Source organism: Grampus griseus (genome assembly GCF_964374135.1).
Source record: "Grampus griseus genome assembly, chromosome: 1".
Classification (NCBI taxonomy): domain Eukaryota; kingdom Metazoa; phylum Chordata; class Mammalia; order Artiodactyla; family Delphinidae; genus Grampus; species Grampus griseus.
Genome location: NC_139017.1, coordinates 109,186,946 through 109,205,956, shown reverse-complemented (window position 1 = coordinate 109,205,956; position 19,011 = coordinate 109,186,946). Strand labels below are relative to the sequence as shown.

The 19,011-nt window shown below is 40.6% G+C and overlaps 1 protein-coding gene across 1 annotated transcript in view; it reads right to left on the bottom strand.

Annotated features, from left to right (window-relative positions):
- Positions 1-6,348: 6,348 nt before the first annotated feature.
- Positions 6,349-19,011, bottom strand: part of LPAR3 (lysophosphatidic acid receptor 3) — a gene marked incomplete at both ends in the record, with an annotated part of 55,771 nt that continues 43,108 nt past the window's right edge. Inside the window, one exon of the mRNA XM_082662798.1 lies at positions 6,349-6,680. Coding sequence (XP_082518924.1) covers positions 6,349-6,680 — 332 coding nt within the window. The remainder of the gene's footprint in view (positions 6,681-19,011) is intronic.

The following is a 19,011-nucleotide window of genomic DNA, read 5'->3' as shown; positions in this document are numbered from 1 at the left end:
CTTGACTACAATGCCTTACGTTTGTCACATGCTTGAATATTTACATTGTTTAGAAGTTTCCAGTGTTATAAATCATGTTGTTTTGATCACCTTTGTGTAATAAACCTTTTCTTAATTTAGAGTCATTTCTTTAGCATACATTCTTAGAAGTTGAATTGCTCAATGAGCGTAAACGTTCTCAGTCCCTGAAATGGCTAACCTATTATTAGTAAACATTGGGCTCTTTGAAATCTGAAGTTATATACAGTGGTAGGAAACTTTTTCTTAATAGAGAAAAACCTCAGTCACTTAAGTACTCATTCAATCTCGTGGTCTTCAGTTTCCTCATTTGTAAAATCAAGATAATCCCTACATTACAACTTCCTCACAACGATGCATAAATCAGGCCCTTATTTCCATCAAAAGAAGAAACTTTAGTGTTACTTTCCCCCAAAAAACCACAAACTCTGAAACTTAGATCTATTACCATTCAACTCTAGAAAAGGCTTGATCCATGGCCTCTTTTAAGGCCATGGAACACACAGTTCTGACTTTCAAATAACTTTGCACATCTGCATTTTCATCTACCTTGGCTCACTCATTATTGTTTCAAGGTCCTCTTCTCATCATCTGGAAACCTAAAGGAAAGATTAAGTAGTACTAAATTTGCCACGGCTGTATATCAACTGTGACCACACACTTTATTTCTCATGCTCTGATCTCAGTTTTGATATCACAGGTTTGGATAATGAATAGCCAATAAGTAAACCATGCTCTTATGCTCTTTTTTGTCTTATTTACCCATTCAGCCTTCAGAAGACCCATATACTGTAAGGGGGAACCCATAAGTTACACATACCAACACTTTACTTTTTAGAGAATTTTCATCCCTTACTCTAGAACTAGTTATATTATCCTCTACCCACAGTCAAGATAAACTAATAGGACCCATATCTCCGCAAGGCAAACGTCTCAGAAGCCAAGATGACCCACTCCCTTCCTTTTTTCTTTTTCCATCTGCTGTATTGTCTGTCAGCAGTCAGCTGGATTGCTGGTCCTTTCTCTGCTCTCCCCTGAATCTGAAAGGTTGGAGGCCTGGGAATTCTATTTCTCAGAGTACAAAGCCAGCAAATATCCCAGTTTAGATTCTGCCAGTGCCAAAGACAAGAGATGAGGAGGACAGAAGGGAAGCAGGAGCCATATTCTTCCCCTAGCAGCAGATGTTAGATTTTGCAGTGGCCTCTGAGTATCCCTCAGGAAGCAGCTTCCACAAGTTCCTGACCTGTGTGGCAATAATTCCCTACAGGTTAGCTGCAAACCTGACAGCTAACAATGGGCTTCCCTCACCTTTGCTCCTCTAGCCTTTCCAACTATTTTATAAGCACCTAACTGCCTATTTTAAATACTTCCTGCTTCAAGTACCCAGAGTGGTTTCTGTTTTTCGAACTGAAGACTGAAATATCCCATCTCCTAATTTATATAAACCTGTAGTCAGGTGTCCACTTAAGAAAAAGACAAGTCTAGTTTAGATGATCAGTACCAGATCCCCAACTCATAAATTGTAAACTGATTTTAACTCCCAGAGTAGCCCCTTTATGTGATTTCTTTTTCTTCCCCTAGGTCTTGGAGAATTCTATATTAAGAATTATATTACAGAGGCCGGATCTAAACAATACAACACCAATATCAAACAATGTTCCAAGTGATATCTGAAGGATGGCTACCTCCACATATGTCCATCCTTAATATTTTCAGCTCCTTTTCATTTTATTTCCCTTCAATTACTTGTGTGTATGTTTAATTTATGGTTTTGTTCATTCTTTTAACGGCAGGGACTTTTTGCTTGTTTGTTCCCTAGCACCTAGGGACTATTCAAAGATTTTGGTTAAATTACATGTAAAAGTAAATTTGTGGGCTCCCATTTGCCTTGATGGAGTAAACATCGACTCACACACTTTGAATTTAAGTTCACTTTAGCGCACATAAGCACATCTTCAAGTCTCTTAGGTTCTCCATTTTGATTAGCAGTTCCATTTTATTCCAGAAATTCCTTCTCTTGTTGATGATGGGTTTACAGTTACACATTTCATACCTGCCTCAATCTCATAGATTTTATTTGGTCTCCCCTAGGTGATCCTTACGTACACTAAAGCTTGAGAACCACTGCAATAGATAGAAACAGAGCTCGTTTTATTTGAAATCCCTATGCAAGGAGTAAAACCCAACGAATCCAAAGACTTGGGGTGCTTTCCATGATTCACATCTGGGAGGTGATGTATAGAATGACAGAATTTTGGAGCTGAAAAGATCCTTACAGATCATTGAAGCTTATCATTTAGGAGGTCAGAAATCTATGAATTCTAGAATTTCATAGATAGTTTAGGACAGAACAGAACAGAACTCAGAACCTAGGTATTCTGAATTTCAATCTTGTGCTTTCTTTAAGATGGTTGTCATAACATTTGGGTGAGTGGTGAACTGAACGACTCTATGTGTGCCAATCATACTGTGAATGTGCATATGTGTTAGGAAGTTGTCTGACAAGTAGTAGTAAAGTTCTAACAAAAGTTCTAATACAAAATGTATTAGATGCTTTCCAATAGATGCAGGTAAAGTGTCTTGAGGAAGGGACAGTGTTTTCTAATATGCACAAAGATGTAACATGGACTTCTGACAGGTGCCACCCCCTTTTCTTCAATACGACCTTACGACTAACAAAGAATGTCTAAGTGCTAATCTCAGTAACAAATACAATACAGATGAGGTTTTTGGAAATTTGAATTATGTAAACTTGAAGTTGCTAATACAGAAAATTTTTTATAAAGTTGCAACTCTCTAAAAAGCTGGCAAGAACTGCAAATTCCAAAATTGGCTGACCCAGTAAATTGCAAACCATGTTCATGGATTGACAGGCAGAGGTACTGCATTATATATACAACATGACCCACCCTCTTATTCACGTGTACCGGAATCTCCCCATGTGATTTTAGTGACCATTGTCCTATTGTCTGCACCATAAACCTTTAGCTCAGAAGTTATATATAATAAAATACTCTGAACCCATAATCACTGCCATTAAAACTTTACCATCTATTAATTTAGGAGAGAGCACACTCTAAAAGGCACTAGAGAGAATGATGTAAAAATAGATAGAGGATTAGGGCCAAAAAGAAAAGAAAAAAAAAAAAAACCTACAGCAACAGCATCTCCCATCCTAATGTTTACTCCTTTGTGAAAACCAGTCTTATATTATGAGTATTGTAAATTATGTGACGTGTTCAGGAGAGCATCCCTCACAAAATGCATCTTCTCTTAAAGCTCCTTCATGTCTTTAAGTGATTCTAACCCCAACTCCTATGCCTGAAAGACAGTGTGTAAAGTTGGAAGGAGCTCTAGGAGTTTCCAATTTAAGCTCACATTTAGTGGTCCACCAAGGGGATAGAATTCTCTGGTAAACATTCCAGAAAACAGATCTGTTTTTGTGTGTGTCTAAATTCTTTTTAGTATGCCGTGAGATGCATCATCGTGTAGAACAACGCTCTGGTTATTTTCACTCCAAGTTCTAACAGGGCTTGTGTTTGTCGTTAAGTCACCTTCATGAATGTCTTCATGGGGCTTGCCTTCATTATGCCTAGTCAATCAATTAAAAGAGGGCCAAGCATTCTTATTGCCCCCACTCCCTGAATGATTAGGGAATTGATGAGCTAATAAGAACAAAACACTCTCAACCTCCTACAGTTAGTCTACAAGCACGGGGCATGGCATGCCTTGTAGTCCATGTGGGGCAGCACCAGATGAAAAGAGCTGCACCCCCCATGCCTCCCTGGTCCCCCCACTGCCTGATGATGCTGCTGCTGGGCTCTCCCAGGCCCGGATCCTGGGCCATCCAAACTCAGGGTGCCAAGGCAGCAGGGGCATCAAAATTGCTAAATTTTGATTATCAACATTTATATAAAGCATCAAAGTGCTAACTGTGAAGGAAATTAGAGTTTTTTTCAAGGCTTACATTTGTTCTATGGTTAAGTATTGTTTTTATTTGGAATTACACAAATGGAGGCATAATCATTTCAGTGCTTAGGGCTTCTTCTAAAAGTTACATTATGGCCTCAAGTCTACCAGTCACTTAAAAAAAAAATGTCACCAAGAAACTTCAGTTTACTTCCAAAAAATTCTTTCTTTCCAAGCAGGCAGTCTTCACGAAGGACTAAACGCTCTCACCCATATAGATTTAACAGAACACCTTGGACAGTGCTACAAATCTAAGGAGAGAATGAAATCATGCTTGGCTCGGGAGTAGCCCATGCTTTGAGTCAAGGGCTGGTCTGGAAAGGTCTAGATCAAATTTTTAGAACCATCATCACAATGACTTGCAGATAAACTCGGGGTCCTAGGATTTGAATAGGAACATTCTTTCCTTGTTTTTTTTCCCCAACTAAGAGATGGGTTTGCTGTGTTCTTGGTGAGCCCTGTGATGGCTGGCACTTGTCATCTGCAAATATACATGACTCCTCTACTCTTGCACCAGTGCTAAGATATGTGTGTGCATAAAAACAAAAGCTATATATTTCCACCCCGAGTCTCCATAGTTGGATCCCCTCCAGACACCATTCTGAACATGACACTCTGCTGCAGGGTACTAAAAATGGTGCTTTGCTCAAAATAAAACCTTTAAAGATCCCTTAGTAGCTATTCAGGGATGGGATTCAATCTCAATTCTCCACCCTTTGCCCGGCTGTAGATTCAAAATGCTTACATGAAACACTGAGAGTATGTACTTCCTGGCAAATCTGATTTTTCTTATGCAATAGACGCATGTGCTATAGTTACCGCAAACTATATTTTTACTTAGAAAATACACAAGGTAATAATGCACCTCCAACGATAGAAAACAGATCCTCTTTTTTTATTTTATTTTATAGGTGCTTTGGTATAAGCTTCAGATAGACCCACTTATTACACAGTTTGTGAAATCTATACCTTCAAATCATACTACTCTCTATTTTAGGCCATTATATCTAAAAGCATGACTTCTCAAATCCTTTTATTACAAGTAGTTCTTGCACATAAATGTTACACCACAATAGCAAAAAAAAAAAAATGTAAACTTCTTTTGCAAACTACATAAATACTATAATATCTGCCTTGAAGTTATTCTCATTTTAGAATCAGAAGATACTCTATATGCTTTACATAGAAAACTCTGGTCAGTAGCCTATGTATATATTTTTTTTTTTTTTTTCTTACTGACTTGCCTTTCATGTTGCCTACCTAGGTCTTTGAAGGAGAAAACTTTTAAATAGAACCCAGATCAAACTTCAATCCACAAGTAAAACAAGTAGTGGAAACATGTCAATAATTGTGGATAAAATATGAGGTGTGAAAATTATTCTAAATACTAAATCTGACAAGTCACCAGTGGCATGGAAGGAACTGGAAAGACTCATTTAAGCTCAAATTTGATCCTATATGCAAGGAACTCAGTCCGCATGCTAATATACTTTTTTACCCTGTTGAATGTCTGTTTTCAAACAAATCACCTCTTTCTATTTTAGAGCACAACAGGTCATTTCTACAACTGTAGTCCTAGACTGGAAAGTCTGGGTGGTCAGTGAATTTATTTCACCATCACTGTCTGTGATGTCTTTAAATACAAATTCGAAGTGTGTAAATATACAGGTGTGTATACACACGCACGCACACTGAGAGGACCACATCAAAGCCTCTTTTTCTTTTTCCCGCAAGAAGAGTTTTTAACGTTTACCTTTTTTGTTATTACTTCAAAGTAAATCTTTTTCCTCAGAATGTTCTTTCAGTTAAAAATCAAGTAAATTAATCTGGAGCCCTGACTGGTTTGTTATTCTGAGATTCCTATTGAACACCTAGCTACTGGCCATGATTTGTTTGAGGAGAAAAACATCACTGCTGAAGCATTTTTTAAAATTTCAAATGCATGCAGAAAGAACTACACAGGCTTTCCAAGCAGCTACATACGGTGGCTCAAGTAACATTTTTATTTATTTTGGCCTAAGCCCTTTAACAGCATCCTTTGGAAACACAAAGAGAATGGCTACAAGACGGTGGCAGAGCCCGGGATGCATGGCCTGGTGGGCGATGCTCCTAGGGGTTCACAGGATGTCAGGCAGGAATCCACCGTGCTGCCTTCCCTCTTTCTGTGCGTTTTCTCTAAATGCATCGTATCCTCTCTTTCCTGCCCATGCTTTTAAATGATGAAAAACAATTTAAAAAAAAATTTCCCAATGATTCATTCAGGGCTCAAATAACACTGTACGTGGGCTTAGTTGGAGACAGGTAACCATTCTGAACAGTTCTCCCAGACGAAGGCTGGGCCAGGCAGAGGGACATTGAAGCCTAGGAGCTGCTCTTGTTGCAGACCTGGCCTCGGTTGCTATTATCCTCCATATACTGGCTGCCCCCCGTGTCGCTCTGGCTGAGGACCACGGAGGGGATGTGGGAGGACCGCCTCTCTGGGTTCTTCTCCTGCGAGAAGCAGCAGAGCATCTTCTTCATGGTGCTGTACATGTCCTCATCCTTGTAGGAGTAGATGATGGGGTTCATGACGGAGTTAAGCAGCGCCAGCAGCAGGAACCACCTTTTCACATGCTGCACGTTGCACCACGTGCAGTTCAGGCCGTCGAGCAGCAGAACCACCAGACCTGGTGTCCAGCACACGACAAAGGCCCCTGGAGGGAGAGAGAGGAAGCAACAGGCACTCAGACCTCAGGCTAATTATTTGGGTTTCTTCTCGCCCGGTCTTCGGTCAGTGGTGTCAAGGGACCTTGAGGATTTGTTCTGACAACTGCAAAGCAAACTTCCAGCCTTCCTCTGAGCATTTGAGACTGGGCTTCTTAGAAGCAAACAGACTCTTAACCACGTTCCACTTCACCTTCTTATCTGCTTACCCAGGTACCGTAATTAGAGGCTTACACTTATCTCTTACTTCTTGAGCACAACACGGACCTTATTTCTGTTTGTTCTCCGAATCACACTAGGAGGCTGTGCAGTCATTATCCACACTCTGCAGGTGAGAAAACTGAGGCCAGATCCCAGGGTCTATGTGGGGAAGCCTCACACACTTAACCCTGCACTCTGCTGTTCTCCAAATCAGACGTTCCAAATGCTCTCCTGAAAATAAGATGCATTGCATCTATGGGAGTCTCTTAGTCTTTCAATCAAGTCACCTGCTCAAAAACTGTATTCTTTACAAATCCATGTTGCTGCCGAGTAAGCACTAAATTCTTTTTGACATAGTCATAGGCCATCTGCTTAATAATCTGTTCTAGGCCGAGATATTTTTGTCAGAAACAAATCTTTCTCTTTCACGATGAGATATCAATGTGCTTTTTATTAGCACATTTATTTATTTAGCATAATTTTAGCACCAATGGCACATGAAGGGGGGTCTGTTCTGAGTCTCTACCCACATGATCATACTTAGCTTACCTCAAACTTTCTGGTATGTTTTTCCTAAAATATGAGACACGTGTTCAATTTCCCTACTTAGTCATCGTAACAACAGATAACAATGACAGCTAACACATCAACGCTTCCCTTTATTAACTCATAGAACCACACTCTGAAATAGACATCATTATCATCCTCAGGAAACTGAGGCACAAGAGAAGTTCAGTAACTTGCTTACAGGCCAATAGCTTGTCAGGGACATCGAAGTTTGAACCTAGGTAGTCTTCCTCCACAGGCTGTACACTGGGCCACTATGGGACCTGCCTCCATACTGGGACGTGGTTTCTTTCTCCCAAAGTCCTTCTGATTTCTGAATGCCCTTACTTATCCACTGAATAGTCATTGTGAGGTTTCAATGTGCCAAGAACTGTACTAGACAGTGAATGAGGCGAAGACCATGCGGTGCGGGAACAAAAGGGCTAATGGGAGAGATAGAATGAACAAGCGAGTCTGTGAACCGTATCACCAACTAGTTACTCTTCCTGGTTAGAGTCAGACCTGGACAGTATTCCTCTTGGTGCTTTAGCTTCCTTCTGAGAGATATAATAATAAGCAAGTCAAGAATTATAAAGAGGCAGTATGAGGCCATGAAACTCCGTGAGCTATGGGGTCAGACAGCTACGCCCAGCCCCTCACCTTACATACTGCTAGTGAGGCAAATTACTCTTCTGAGCCTTCATTCCCTTGTTTAATAAGGATAATGATCCCGACTTACGAAGTGGTTGTTAAGAGTCAGAGGTAATGAAAAGTGGTGTCTAATACCGTGTTGGGTTCACTCAGCAGTGGTTATCATGAGATGCTCTGTCAAAGACATCTGCCAAAAGTAGACGTGCAGGAGTTCTCAGGGGGTTTCACTTCCCATTTCATAACTACAGCTCTCCAATGGCCCCCTTTTTTCTCCATTCTGTATTATTTTTGGTTTGGCTGACATATGTGAAGAAAGAAGTGAACTTAGAGATAAAATAGCAGGGATTTGGGTCCTAATTCTTCACTTACTGTACAACTCTGGGAGATCCATGTCATCGGTCTGGGCTTCATCTTCCTAAACTGTAAATTGAGGATGTTAGGCAAGTTCTGGGTTTTTCAAACTGTGGGCCAAGGCACCTTAGTGAGTATGCAATCAATTTAATGAATTTGGAAAAGTTTCTTTTTATTTTTTTAATGAAAGAATGGAAATGCAAATGGAATGGAATAGCTCAGAGTATATTACACAGACCAAGAGAAGTATTGTTTCTTGAAACTTTTGTTTCAGTTTTATATACTATATTTATGTGTGCATTGGTTATAAAATAAAATATTATTTTTGACTGCTGGGATTAGTCAAAAAGTTTGAAAACACTAATTTAGATAACCTTTAAGGCTGCATCCAGCTCCAGCGGTCTGTATTTCCCGTAGAAGTAACACTTTTGTTCTCTCTGCCATTTCTGAGACAGGGTTACTATGTTGTCAGGAGGGAAGAACTAAACAAAGCAGACATCAAAAGCTGTAGTTACCAACTTTGACGTGAAGAGTCCTTTCTGTGTGAGACTGCAGAATTCCAAAGAAATCCTAGTGGGAGTGTTCCAAGGTTTTTGTTTTAATGGGTAGGAGGGAGAAATATTGATAAACTTTATACTTAGTTAAATACGCATGTCAAAATTTAATAGTGTATATAACTTCCAAACCAATGGAGGGGGAAGGATGCAAGTAAAGAAAAGGAAAAAAAAAAAGTCTCAATGCGTAAGAAAGGAGGGAAACATAGAAAAATGGGATAAAGAAAAAATTAAGATGCTGGAAATGAATCCAGATAAGTTGATCCTTGAACAACACAGGGGTTAGGGGCGCTGACCCCTGCACAGTCGAAAATCCGTATATAACTTTACATTTGGCCCTCGTATCTATGATTCCACATCTGTAGATACAACCAACCTCAGATCAGATTATGTAGCACTGTAGCATGTATTTACTGAAAAAAATCTGCACATAAATGGACCCGCTCAGTTAAAACCCCTGTTGTTCAAGGGTCAACGGTATACTAATAAACAAAATCAATGTTAATTGTACAGTTAAAAAAGTGAATCTAAATAATTTGATGTCTAACATTATAACCATATGTGATAAAACCATGAAGAAAAGCAAGATGATTAACATGAAATTTATAATATGGTTATTTCTACAAGAGAGAGGGGGCCACCAGGATAGGGCACAAAGGAGGTTCTAAAGACACTGAAAATGTTCTATTAAACTGGGTGGCAAGTGCACAGGTGTTTTAAATTTTTAATATTCTTTTAAGTGTTATTCTTTAAACTTTACATATATCTTATATAATTTTGTTTGAACGATATATTTCACACACACACAACAGAGAAAAGGATAAAAGTAAATTGCCAATATGTTTTCCTAAAGACTGTTTTTAAAATTGGATTTTTAAAAATCATTAAAGCTTTTTTCCCTAGCATAAAACTCTAGTTTGGATTAATCAGGGGACCTAAACACTCTAAATAAATCTTCAAATTGATGCCCTGTTTGTCATAATGTGGTACTTCACATACACTTTCCTTTTGCATTGAATTTCATAAAATAATTCATTCAGTCAACACTGACACACTTTTCACTGAGCAATGGTTATACACCAGGCACTGTTGTAAGCATTTTATATGAATTAACCATTTAATCCTCATAGCAACCCTTGGAAATAGGTATATATAAATATATATAAATATATAAATATATAAATATACAAATATATATATATATATATATATATATATATATATATATATATAACCCTCATTTTAAACCTGAGGAAAGTGAACCACAGAGAAATTGGTAACCTGCTCAAAGCCATGATAAGTGGAAGGGCCAGGATTTGAACAGGCAGCCTGGCCCCAGGGCTTGTGCTCCTGTTCACATGCTAGGCTGCTCAGCAGTGAGCTGCAAAGGATATTATTTCTAAAGTAAGTGATGGGGAAGGGGGGAGGGTACTTCTGACCTTTAAAGTCCCGTTCATAGAATATCATACCTGACTGTGAAACTGCATACAGTATATCACAACCAAGTCATTCTTTGCTTTGCTAACAGAAAGAATTTCTGGCAAAGGAAGGAAGGAAGGGAGGGAGGGAGGGAGGAAGCGAAAACGATGAAGAAGGAAAGAAGGAAGGAAGGGAAGGGGAGGAAAGAAAGGAGAAAGAATTTCAACAAAAATACAGGTAAGAAGAGCAACAAAAATCTGCTGACCTGGGGTTTCCCTGGTGGCGCAGTGGTTAAGAATCTGCCTGCCAAAGCAGGGGACAAGGATTCGAGCCCTGGTCCGGGAAGATCCCACGTGCCGTGGAGCAACTAAGCCAGTGCACCACAACTACTGAGCCTGCGCTCTAGAGCCCGTGGGCCACAACTTCTGAGCCCACGTGCCACAACTACGGAAGCTCGCGTGCCTAGAGCCCGCGCTCCGCAACAAGAGAAGCCACCGCAATGAGAAGCCTCCGCACCGCAACGAAGAGCAGCCCCCCCTCGCCGCAACTAGAGAAAGCCCGCGCGCAGCAACGAAGACCCAACGCAGCCAAAAATAAATAAAATTTATTAAAAAAAAAAATCTGCTGACCTTTTCTTTACACCGTTTCCAAGAACAACAAAAGGCAAGTCTCTGACAGAACAGCCGCCACACACTGCGCTGCTGATGGGTACTTCAGCGGTGCCGTCTGAAGTGATGATTGCACTCCAAGCAGGAACCCTGGGAAACTGCAGCTCCCCAACTCCTCCACCAGCGGCCAAGCTCTACCTCCAAACACATCTCAGAGCGGGGGCACAGCTTATCTAAACATCTCATTCATTGGGGATTTTTACTGTATGTCAGCAGCAGCAGATATGAGGTCCCCAAAAACATTTAAAAGAGAAGAAAATGTCAGGAATGGTTTTGGCCTTGGGAATCCGTCTTTTTGGAGAATACTTGGAGAATGTGGAAGATGTCAGAAACATACAAATGTTTCTGTCTGTCCCAGTTCTTAAAAGAGGGTACATCCTGAGAAATATATACCAGTCAGTCCCTTATCAATTTCCAAAAAATTCTAGAGGAAAAAACTAAGATGAATGTTTTTTGAGTATTTAAACTCAATGCTCAGACCAAGACAGCTGGGACCAAACAAGGCTTTCAAAGAGACACATGCCAAGCCTGGATCTTCCCCCCTCCCCCCTAAATCAGGCATTAACAAGTAAGAGCAGATCTAAAGGTATCTATCTGGGAACTGATAGAAGAAATCAAGCATGTTTCTCTCGGAAAAGAAAAGGCAAAGGAAAACCACATTATGTTAACTATCCCCAAAGACCTGAAGGGCCATCACATAGAGAGAAGCATGACTTACCTTGAAGGTCACCCTGAGACAAGCGGAAAAGTACCAAAAGGCAGAATTTGAAGGTAAGACTTCTTTTTAAGAAAATGAAGCTATTAGGAGAGGAATTTGTTGTTCGGCAGACAGAGAGCCTCCCTCGGCCAGGGTATTTATTTTGCCCAGATCATCCTGAGATGTACAAAGGGAAGAGATTTTTCCTAAATGAGAGAGAGAGGGTTAAGTGGCTTCCGAACTCTTTTCCAAGTAGAAAACTGCTAAATTCTACAAACTATGAGTTTCAACTCCCCATAAAATTCAAACAAATTCGACATATTGTTTCCCAGACACCAGTATCAGACAGTATGGCTAAAAACTGATTAAGATGAATTCTCTGAGCTACCAGTTCCCAAAGCTGGCAGGCCATCAAATTCCCAGGGGAGCTTTTTAATAATGCAGATCCCCTGGTCCTAGATCAGAGCCAATGGTCAGACTGTCTGGGGTGGTACATGGAAATCTGTAGGACTAAAAAGTTCCCTGGGTGATTATGATACATGGTCAGTTTTACAAACCATTTTTCTATGCTGACCAAAATGGTTTAATCAAGCTGATACTGTCAGCAAAACTGTAGATTCCATACATACTTGGCAAAAAGTCATGGAAACAGAAAGGGGGCAGAATTCTTTAGAACAAGAAAATCACCTTCAGATCAATATCTTCAGCTTCTATTTGGAAAGAATGTTTGAGTACATCTTATGCATAAATGAAAATGTACAAACACTAGCAGGGAAACTAGTCTACAGGCAAGGCATATACTGTCCTCCACTGGCCTTGGTTGGCGCTCTGGTTCGCCCTGCCAGGAATGCCTTCCTGGCTCCTAATCTAAGGTCTACTTTTCATTCTAAGCTTAGCTCCTCCACTGGACCTTTCCCATATGTCCAGCCCACAGTGACCATTCCCTCCTCTCAACTCCCGTGGCATTTTCCACTTACAACATCCACATGGCACTGGGCATATTACCTGCTTAATTCCACTCTAACATTTCCCAAGAGCTCTGGGCTGGGCAGTGTGCTTAGAGCTTTACATACACCCATTGTTTAAAACTCATGGCCCTGTGAAGTTGCCACTCTTATTTTCCGTCTCACGTATGATGAATTTGAACTTCAGAACAGCTCAAGAGTTTGTCCTAGGTTTAGTCAGAAGCCAACAAATAGAAGAGTCAGAATTTGAACCCAGGCCTGATTCCCCCATGCAAACTCTTGAGCGTTGTGCTGTTCTGAGGTAGTTTTTAATATATATGTCCTGTCTCTTGGGCCCATTGCAAGCTTCCTAAGCATGTAGGCTGTGCCTCATACCTGTCTGTGTCCTCAGAATGAAGTATAGAGCTCCATACTCAGTAGCAGAGAAGATGAGTCCATTGAACATAACTGAAGTTTATTAAGAGCCCACATGGGGCCAGGTAACGCATTAGCTGCAGCACTTGCTGATGCAAACAGTGTGCTGTCCTGCCCTTCGGGCACTGACAGGCAGGGGACCAGGATGTGATGATTCTGATTACTGTCCAGGAAGGTTTCAGGTGAAATGACACTCAGTTGAGCTGAGTATTGAAGGTCAAGAATGACTGTGCAGAGGTGAGAAATAGCAATGATGTACTTGGGGAATTCCAAACAGTTTAGGATGGTTTTAACCCAGGAAGGTGACTAGGGAAGTAAGATGAAGTCTGAAAGATGAACATGGGTCAGACCCGGAAGGGCCCTTTGGGCAGTGCTCAGGAGTTTGGATTTATTGCATAGATCACACCCCATAAGTCTTTTTCAACCAGGAGTTCATCAGGTGAATGCCCTCAGGTATCCATGGTATGTAATGAATTAACCTCTCTCCCAAGCACCTAGAATGGTATGAGTCATACACCATCATGGGAGGATTAAGAAAATATTTCTAGGTTCCACAGTTCATAAAGGAAACCTAATGAGAAAGGTTAAGAGCTGAGGTTTTTCAGGCTCAGTTGCAACTCATCAGTGGCTTGTGAAATCAGTTTAGTAGGTTGCAACCAGCTTTTTTCTAAAAAATAAAATAGAACAGAAAACATCAGGATACATCAAGTATAGTAATGGTATGTTTCATGAAACTTGTTTCAATTACACACAAAAATATATGTATGTATTGGGCCATGATAGAGAATGTACATTATTTCTCACTGTGGGGTCCTGATTAAAAAATAAAAATTGAGGGCTTCCCTGGTGGCACAGTGGTTGAGAGTCCGCCTGCCGATGCAGGGGACAAGGGTTCGTGCCTTGGTCCAGGAAGATCCCACATGCCGCGGAGCGGCTGGGCCCGTGAGCCATGGCCGCTGAGCCTGCGCGTCCGGAGCCTGTGCTCCACAAGGGGAGAGGCCACGACAGTGAGAGGCCCGTGTACAAAAAAAAAAAAAAAAAGAAACCTACTTCTATAGATCATTATTATTCTTTTTAAGTAGAGGATGACTTCCCAAAGAAAATCTCTTGTTAAACTTCAATATCAGAGCTGCTCTGACTAAAGAAGGAGATGAGGTGTGGGGAGTTGACTAAAGATCTTCCTGGAGAATTCACTCCCACCTTCACACTACAGTACTCCCCCCGCCCCCACTACACATACATACACTGAGGCACTTCTGAGGAACCCCTGGGAACCTCGCTGACCTAGGTTTGAAAATGACTGCTGTAGAATGGTAGTTCTTGGAAGATTTTTAGTCAAGAGCATGGATAAGTCTTATATTTTAAAGCAAAGCTGTGTCTGAGTGCTCAGGATGGAATGGAGGTATGTGACACTCCCCCTGCATCACAGTCACCTGGGCTGACTGCTTGAAATTCAGATTTCTGGGTCCCACCCAGACCTACCAAATGAGAAACTGATGAAGGTATGATCTGGGCATCTCCGGTTTTAATGAGCTCCCTGGGGAATGCTTTAGTAGGGTGAAGTATAGGACCACTGACCTAGGCACAGAGACTCCTCTGAAGACCAGCTAAAATTCAGGTGGAAAGTCTAAGGATCTGATGGAGTTGGTGAGATGTAGCCAGGTCAGCAAGGTGGTAAGGAGGAAAACCTGTAAGACTTGATGTATAAACAACTGGATCTAGGAAGTGAGGGAGAGGAAAGAATCCAGGGTGACTGGGTAGTGGGATTCTGATAACCAAGCGGGAGAGAGAGGAGGGACAGGCTTAGAAGGAAGAGATGGTGATTCAGTTTTAGGCATTGGGCACTTAGAATATCTGTGGCTCCTCCAGGCATAGAAGAGGAGAAGGCAGCCAGAAATGTGGGTCAGAACTCTGAGAGCTCCAAATTGAAATGTTAACTTGGGAGTCATCGGCAGTAGGTGGAACTGAAGCCATATGTTCTTTCATTAATAAATACTTACTAGGCAACCACCTGCCATGTGTCAGCCACTAAGAGTGAATGTCTTCCAGATGATTACATTTGAATAACAAATATAACATCCTTCTAGTGCCACGTGACAGGTCAGTTATGTTGATAAGAAGCAATTGTTTTTTTTATTTTAATGATATTCTATGTTCTTTCAGTACCTGTTTAAGAGACTCACTAATAGTCCAATTAGATTACCACTGAGCTTTCCTCTAGTAATTCAACTAGTTTCAGTGCTGTACTCAAAAACCAGTATCATGAATTCAATACAAGTTTCTAAAGTCTAGTGAATCATACACTAGAATATTCAGTTAAGTACTGAAATGATATTTAATGACTGCAATTTAAGGTAATCAGAAACATCAAGTTAAGGAATGTCTAACACTTTAGAAGAGACAATTACAACTGAAAATATTGGTGACAAGTGAAATCAAAAATCTTTCAAATTCCCTAGTCAATATTAGGCTGAAATAATCTACAACCACCATCCCCCTTATCTGGAAGTTTTCAAAATATTTCAAACAATACTCTGGTTAACACCTCATGGCTACATTATATGAAAGAAGATATACACATTATAGGAAAGAATACCAGTCCATATGGGAGAAGGGCCCCTCACTGCAATATATTTAAGATAGTTCTTGGGGTTTAGGTGACAGACAAGATGTATAGAAGATTCAGACCTCAAGTTGTATGACTCCTGTTCTTTAGGACTCATACTTTTCTATTCCATCTAGTTAGCCTTATTTTCCTCTGTTTAAAAATTCACACATACAATTAAAAAGAAAACTTGACATGTGAGTGGCACATAAATAAAACATCCATAGTGATAAAAGCAATCCCTCACACAGAATAGTCTCACTTTGGCACACGGGCTACTCATTTCATCAAACAAGAGGATATATTTTAAATATGTTCACTCTGTTATTCTTTGTTTTTAATCCAGGAAAAAACAGCAGGGCACCAGCAATAATGCTAACCTACTAAGCCACAGGGCTGTCTGTTTTACTAAAATAGAAAATTACAACTCTATATAAAAATCAGGCTAGGAACCTCATCCTATGGAAGCTCTCTTCTTATTTGAAAAGAATTTTAAAAGTAAAATTTTAAGTTAATAGCTATTCTTGGTTAGAAGTATTACAATGTGTAAGTTACATATTAATAGAATACTCAAGTGAAAATGCTCTTATGATACTAAAGAATTTATTCAATAATTTAAAAATAACACCTCCAGATGTGGTTTGCATTCAAATTCATACTCATTTACCCACAGTGTTTTAGAAGTCCAATAATTCAGAAAATAGATTGTCACATATGTGAAAGGAATGAAAATATATACCTTGAGTAAACCTGACTTATTTTTACTGCAGAAAACAAGAAACACTGAGAAACTTCAAATAGATGATGAGCAGTTAAGCATTCCACAAATGATTCATTTAACACAGTTGTTACTACCGCTGTATCTTTTGACTCTAACAACTGCTTTTAGATACTTGTTTCAAATTTGTGGCCAGCTTTGGAAAGTTGAAATTCTTTGCTGCCAAGGAGTTATGAGATAAAATTTAAAGCAGAGGCGTACTAGCTAGAACCACAGCCTAGACCTAATTGTAGTGTCTAACTCAGGGCTACAGCTGGAAATCATAAAATGCAATAGTAAGAAAACACCATCTCCACCTCCAGATTCCTCTTTAAGCACCGTATGCGTGGACCTACAGTACCTCAGTACCTCACTAACTATTATATCAAGGGCTCTACAGCATCTAAGAAAAGGTGTGAGGTCAGCAGCTATTTGCCTGGTGTAATCTTAAAGACTGACAGGTCCCAGCTAGCCTGCCCACGGATCTGAACTTCTTTCTGCTGGAGTCACTCCTTTGAATTAGGAAGGCCTGCACCTTACCTAGACATGAACATATTAAGCTGTAGGCATGAAATAATCTACATATCATGTAAGCTGTCATCAGCATGGAGCAGGGTTGTGAGGCAATGCAAAAGGGATATCTTTGATGGGGTTGAAAATTTTGAAATGGGTTGCAGCATGGGACAATGTACAGGGGAGCTGACCTGATAAGGAGACAACATTCTAGACATCCAGATGGCACAAAATACCATCCTGAGCTCAGAGGAAGGGAACAGGATGTAGGAGACTTGACTCAGAGAGAGTTGGGCCTGGAAGAGTGATGGTATGGTATAGCTCAGGAAGTACAAAGTCCTGACTCAGGGCTACCCCTTTCCGTCCTACTCCCATGGCCGCCATCATTAAGTCACCATGAGCTTCTGAGCCCAGATATGGCCTGGAAGCCTTCACAGCACAGTGCTCAGCCTCTAGCAATCAGCTGGAATTTGCCCTTGGGATGACATCCACTTACCATCCCTATTATGGTAAAAAAAAAAAAAAAAAGAGCATAGGCTAAAGATCAAGCAGACCCAGAGTTGAAATCCTGGTTTATGCCCACTGGCAAATCAGTTCACCTTCCTGAGCCTCCCTCCACTTATGGAATGAGCATGAAGGATACTGACCTGACAGGATTTTTTGGGAGATATACTGCGATAATGGGTGGAGAGTGCCTAACACAGAAGACACTCAGAAAATGTTCATTGTGACTGCCCAGATGGTGTCGGACACTTCCCCTGCTGTGCTTCCTCAGGCAATTTATGAACACATCTGGTGTGTTGCTGTCATGTGAAAGCTTGCTGAAGTGTGAAAGCTTTGGTCGCTGTCGTAGGCCCACACCTGTGTGTAGGCGTGCGCGCGCACACACACACACACACACACACACACACATACACAATTACACTCTATCCTATTTTGGCTACCCTGCTACACTGACATCCTCAGAGGAGATCCCTTTTGCACCTTCTTCAGCTTGGGATACACAGTGCTTGGCCATGTGCCATACACATAATAGGTACTTAATAGAAGCTTATTAAATGAAGAAGTAAGGGATCTTGATTCAAATCCAGACCCTGACTAGAGTAATTTGAAAATGTCATTCTACGTCTCTGCCTCCAGTTTCTTCATCTGTATATTAAGGGATCTGGACCATAATGACCTGTAAGTTTCCTTCTGGCTCCTACACTGGCTGATTCTGAGTTTCACCTACAGCTTCCTTCTCCACATGCAGATGTGTAGATAGTCCGCTGTAAATCCACCCCACTAGTTCTGAAGTAGCCAGCTTCTCCAATAACTCATTTTGCGTTTGTTATGCTTTCCGCTACCAAGTGGGGAAAAAAAAGAATCCAAGTGACAAACATCGACAGTTTCAACTTGCCAGGTGTATGAATCAGAGCGCCATTCAGAATCTGTCAGAATACCTTTAACTTGCTACTTTTGATCACATGTAACTTGTCCCTAAGCTTGTTGGAATTGATATTTACCATAATTTGCTTTAAAGGAATGTAATGTGACACCGTCTTTGTTTTCTAAAGACTTTTCTCAGTTTACTTTGTAATTTAGAAAGCAAGGCTAGTCAGAGCACAGTGCTCAAATCCCAAGAATATGGCAATAATTACTGATGAACCTTTTAACTAGCAATACAGTGATGCTAGAGGTGCAAACATAGGCTTGTTTTCTAATTTTCTTTATTCCTCAACTCCTTAGCCGCCCTGCTGCCACCCTCCCCAACCCCCAGCCATGTCCTATTCATCCCAGATGCTCTCCTTTATCTACTTTTCTTCATTTTCTCTTTTTCTTCAGGAATTCTGCTTGTATCCTATTTGTGATATAAGCATTGCTATCCCAGGACTGCATGCGTCAACCAACGAAAATTCATTGAGCCCCAAGAGGTGCCAATAATTGTGTTAATTACCCAGGACACAGATAAATAAGGTGAGACATACTAGCTCTTTCCCA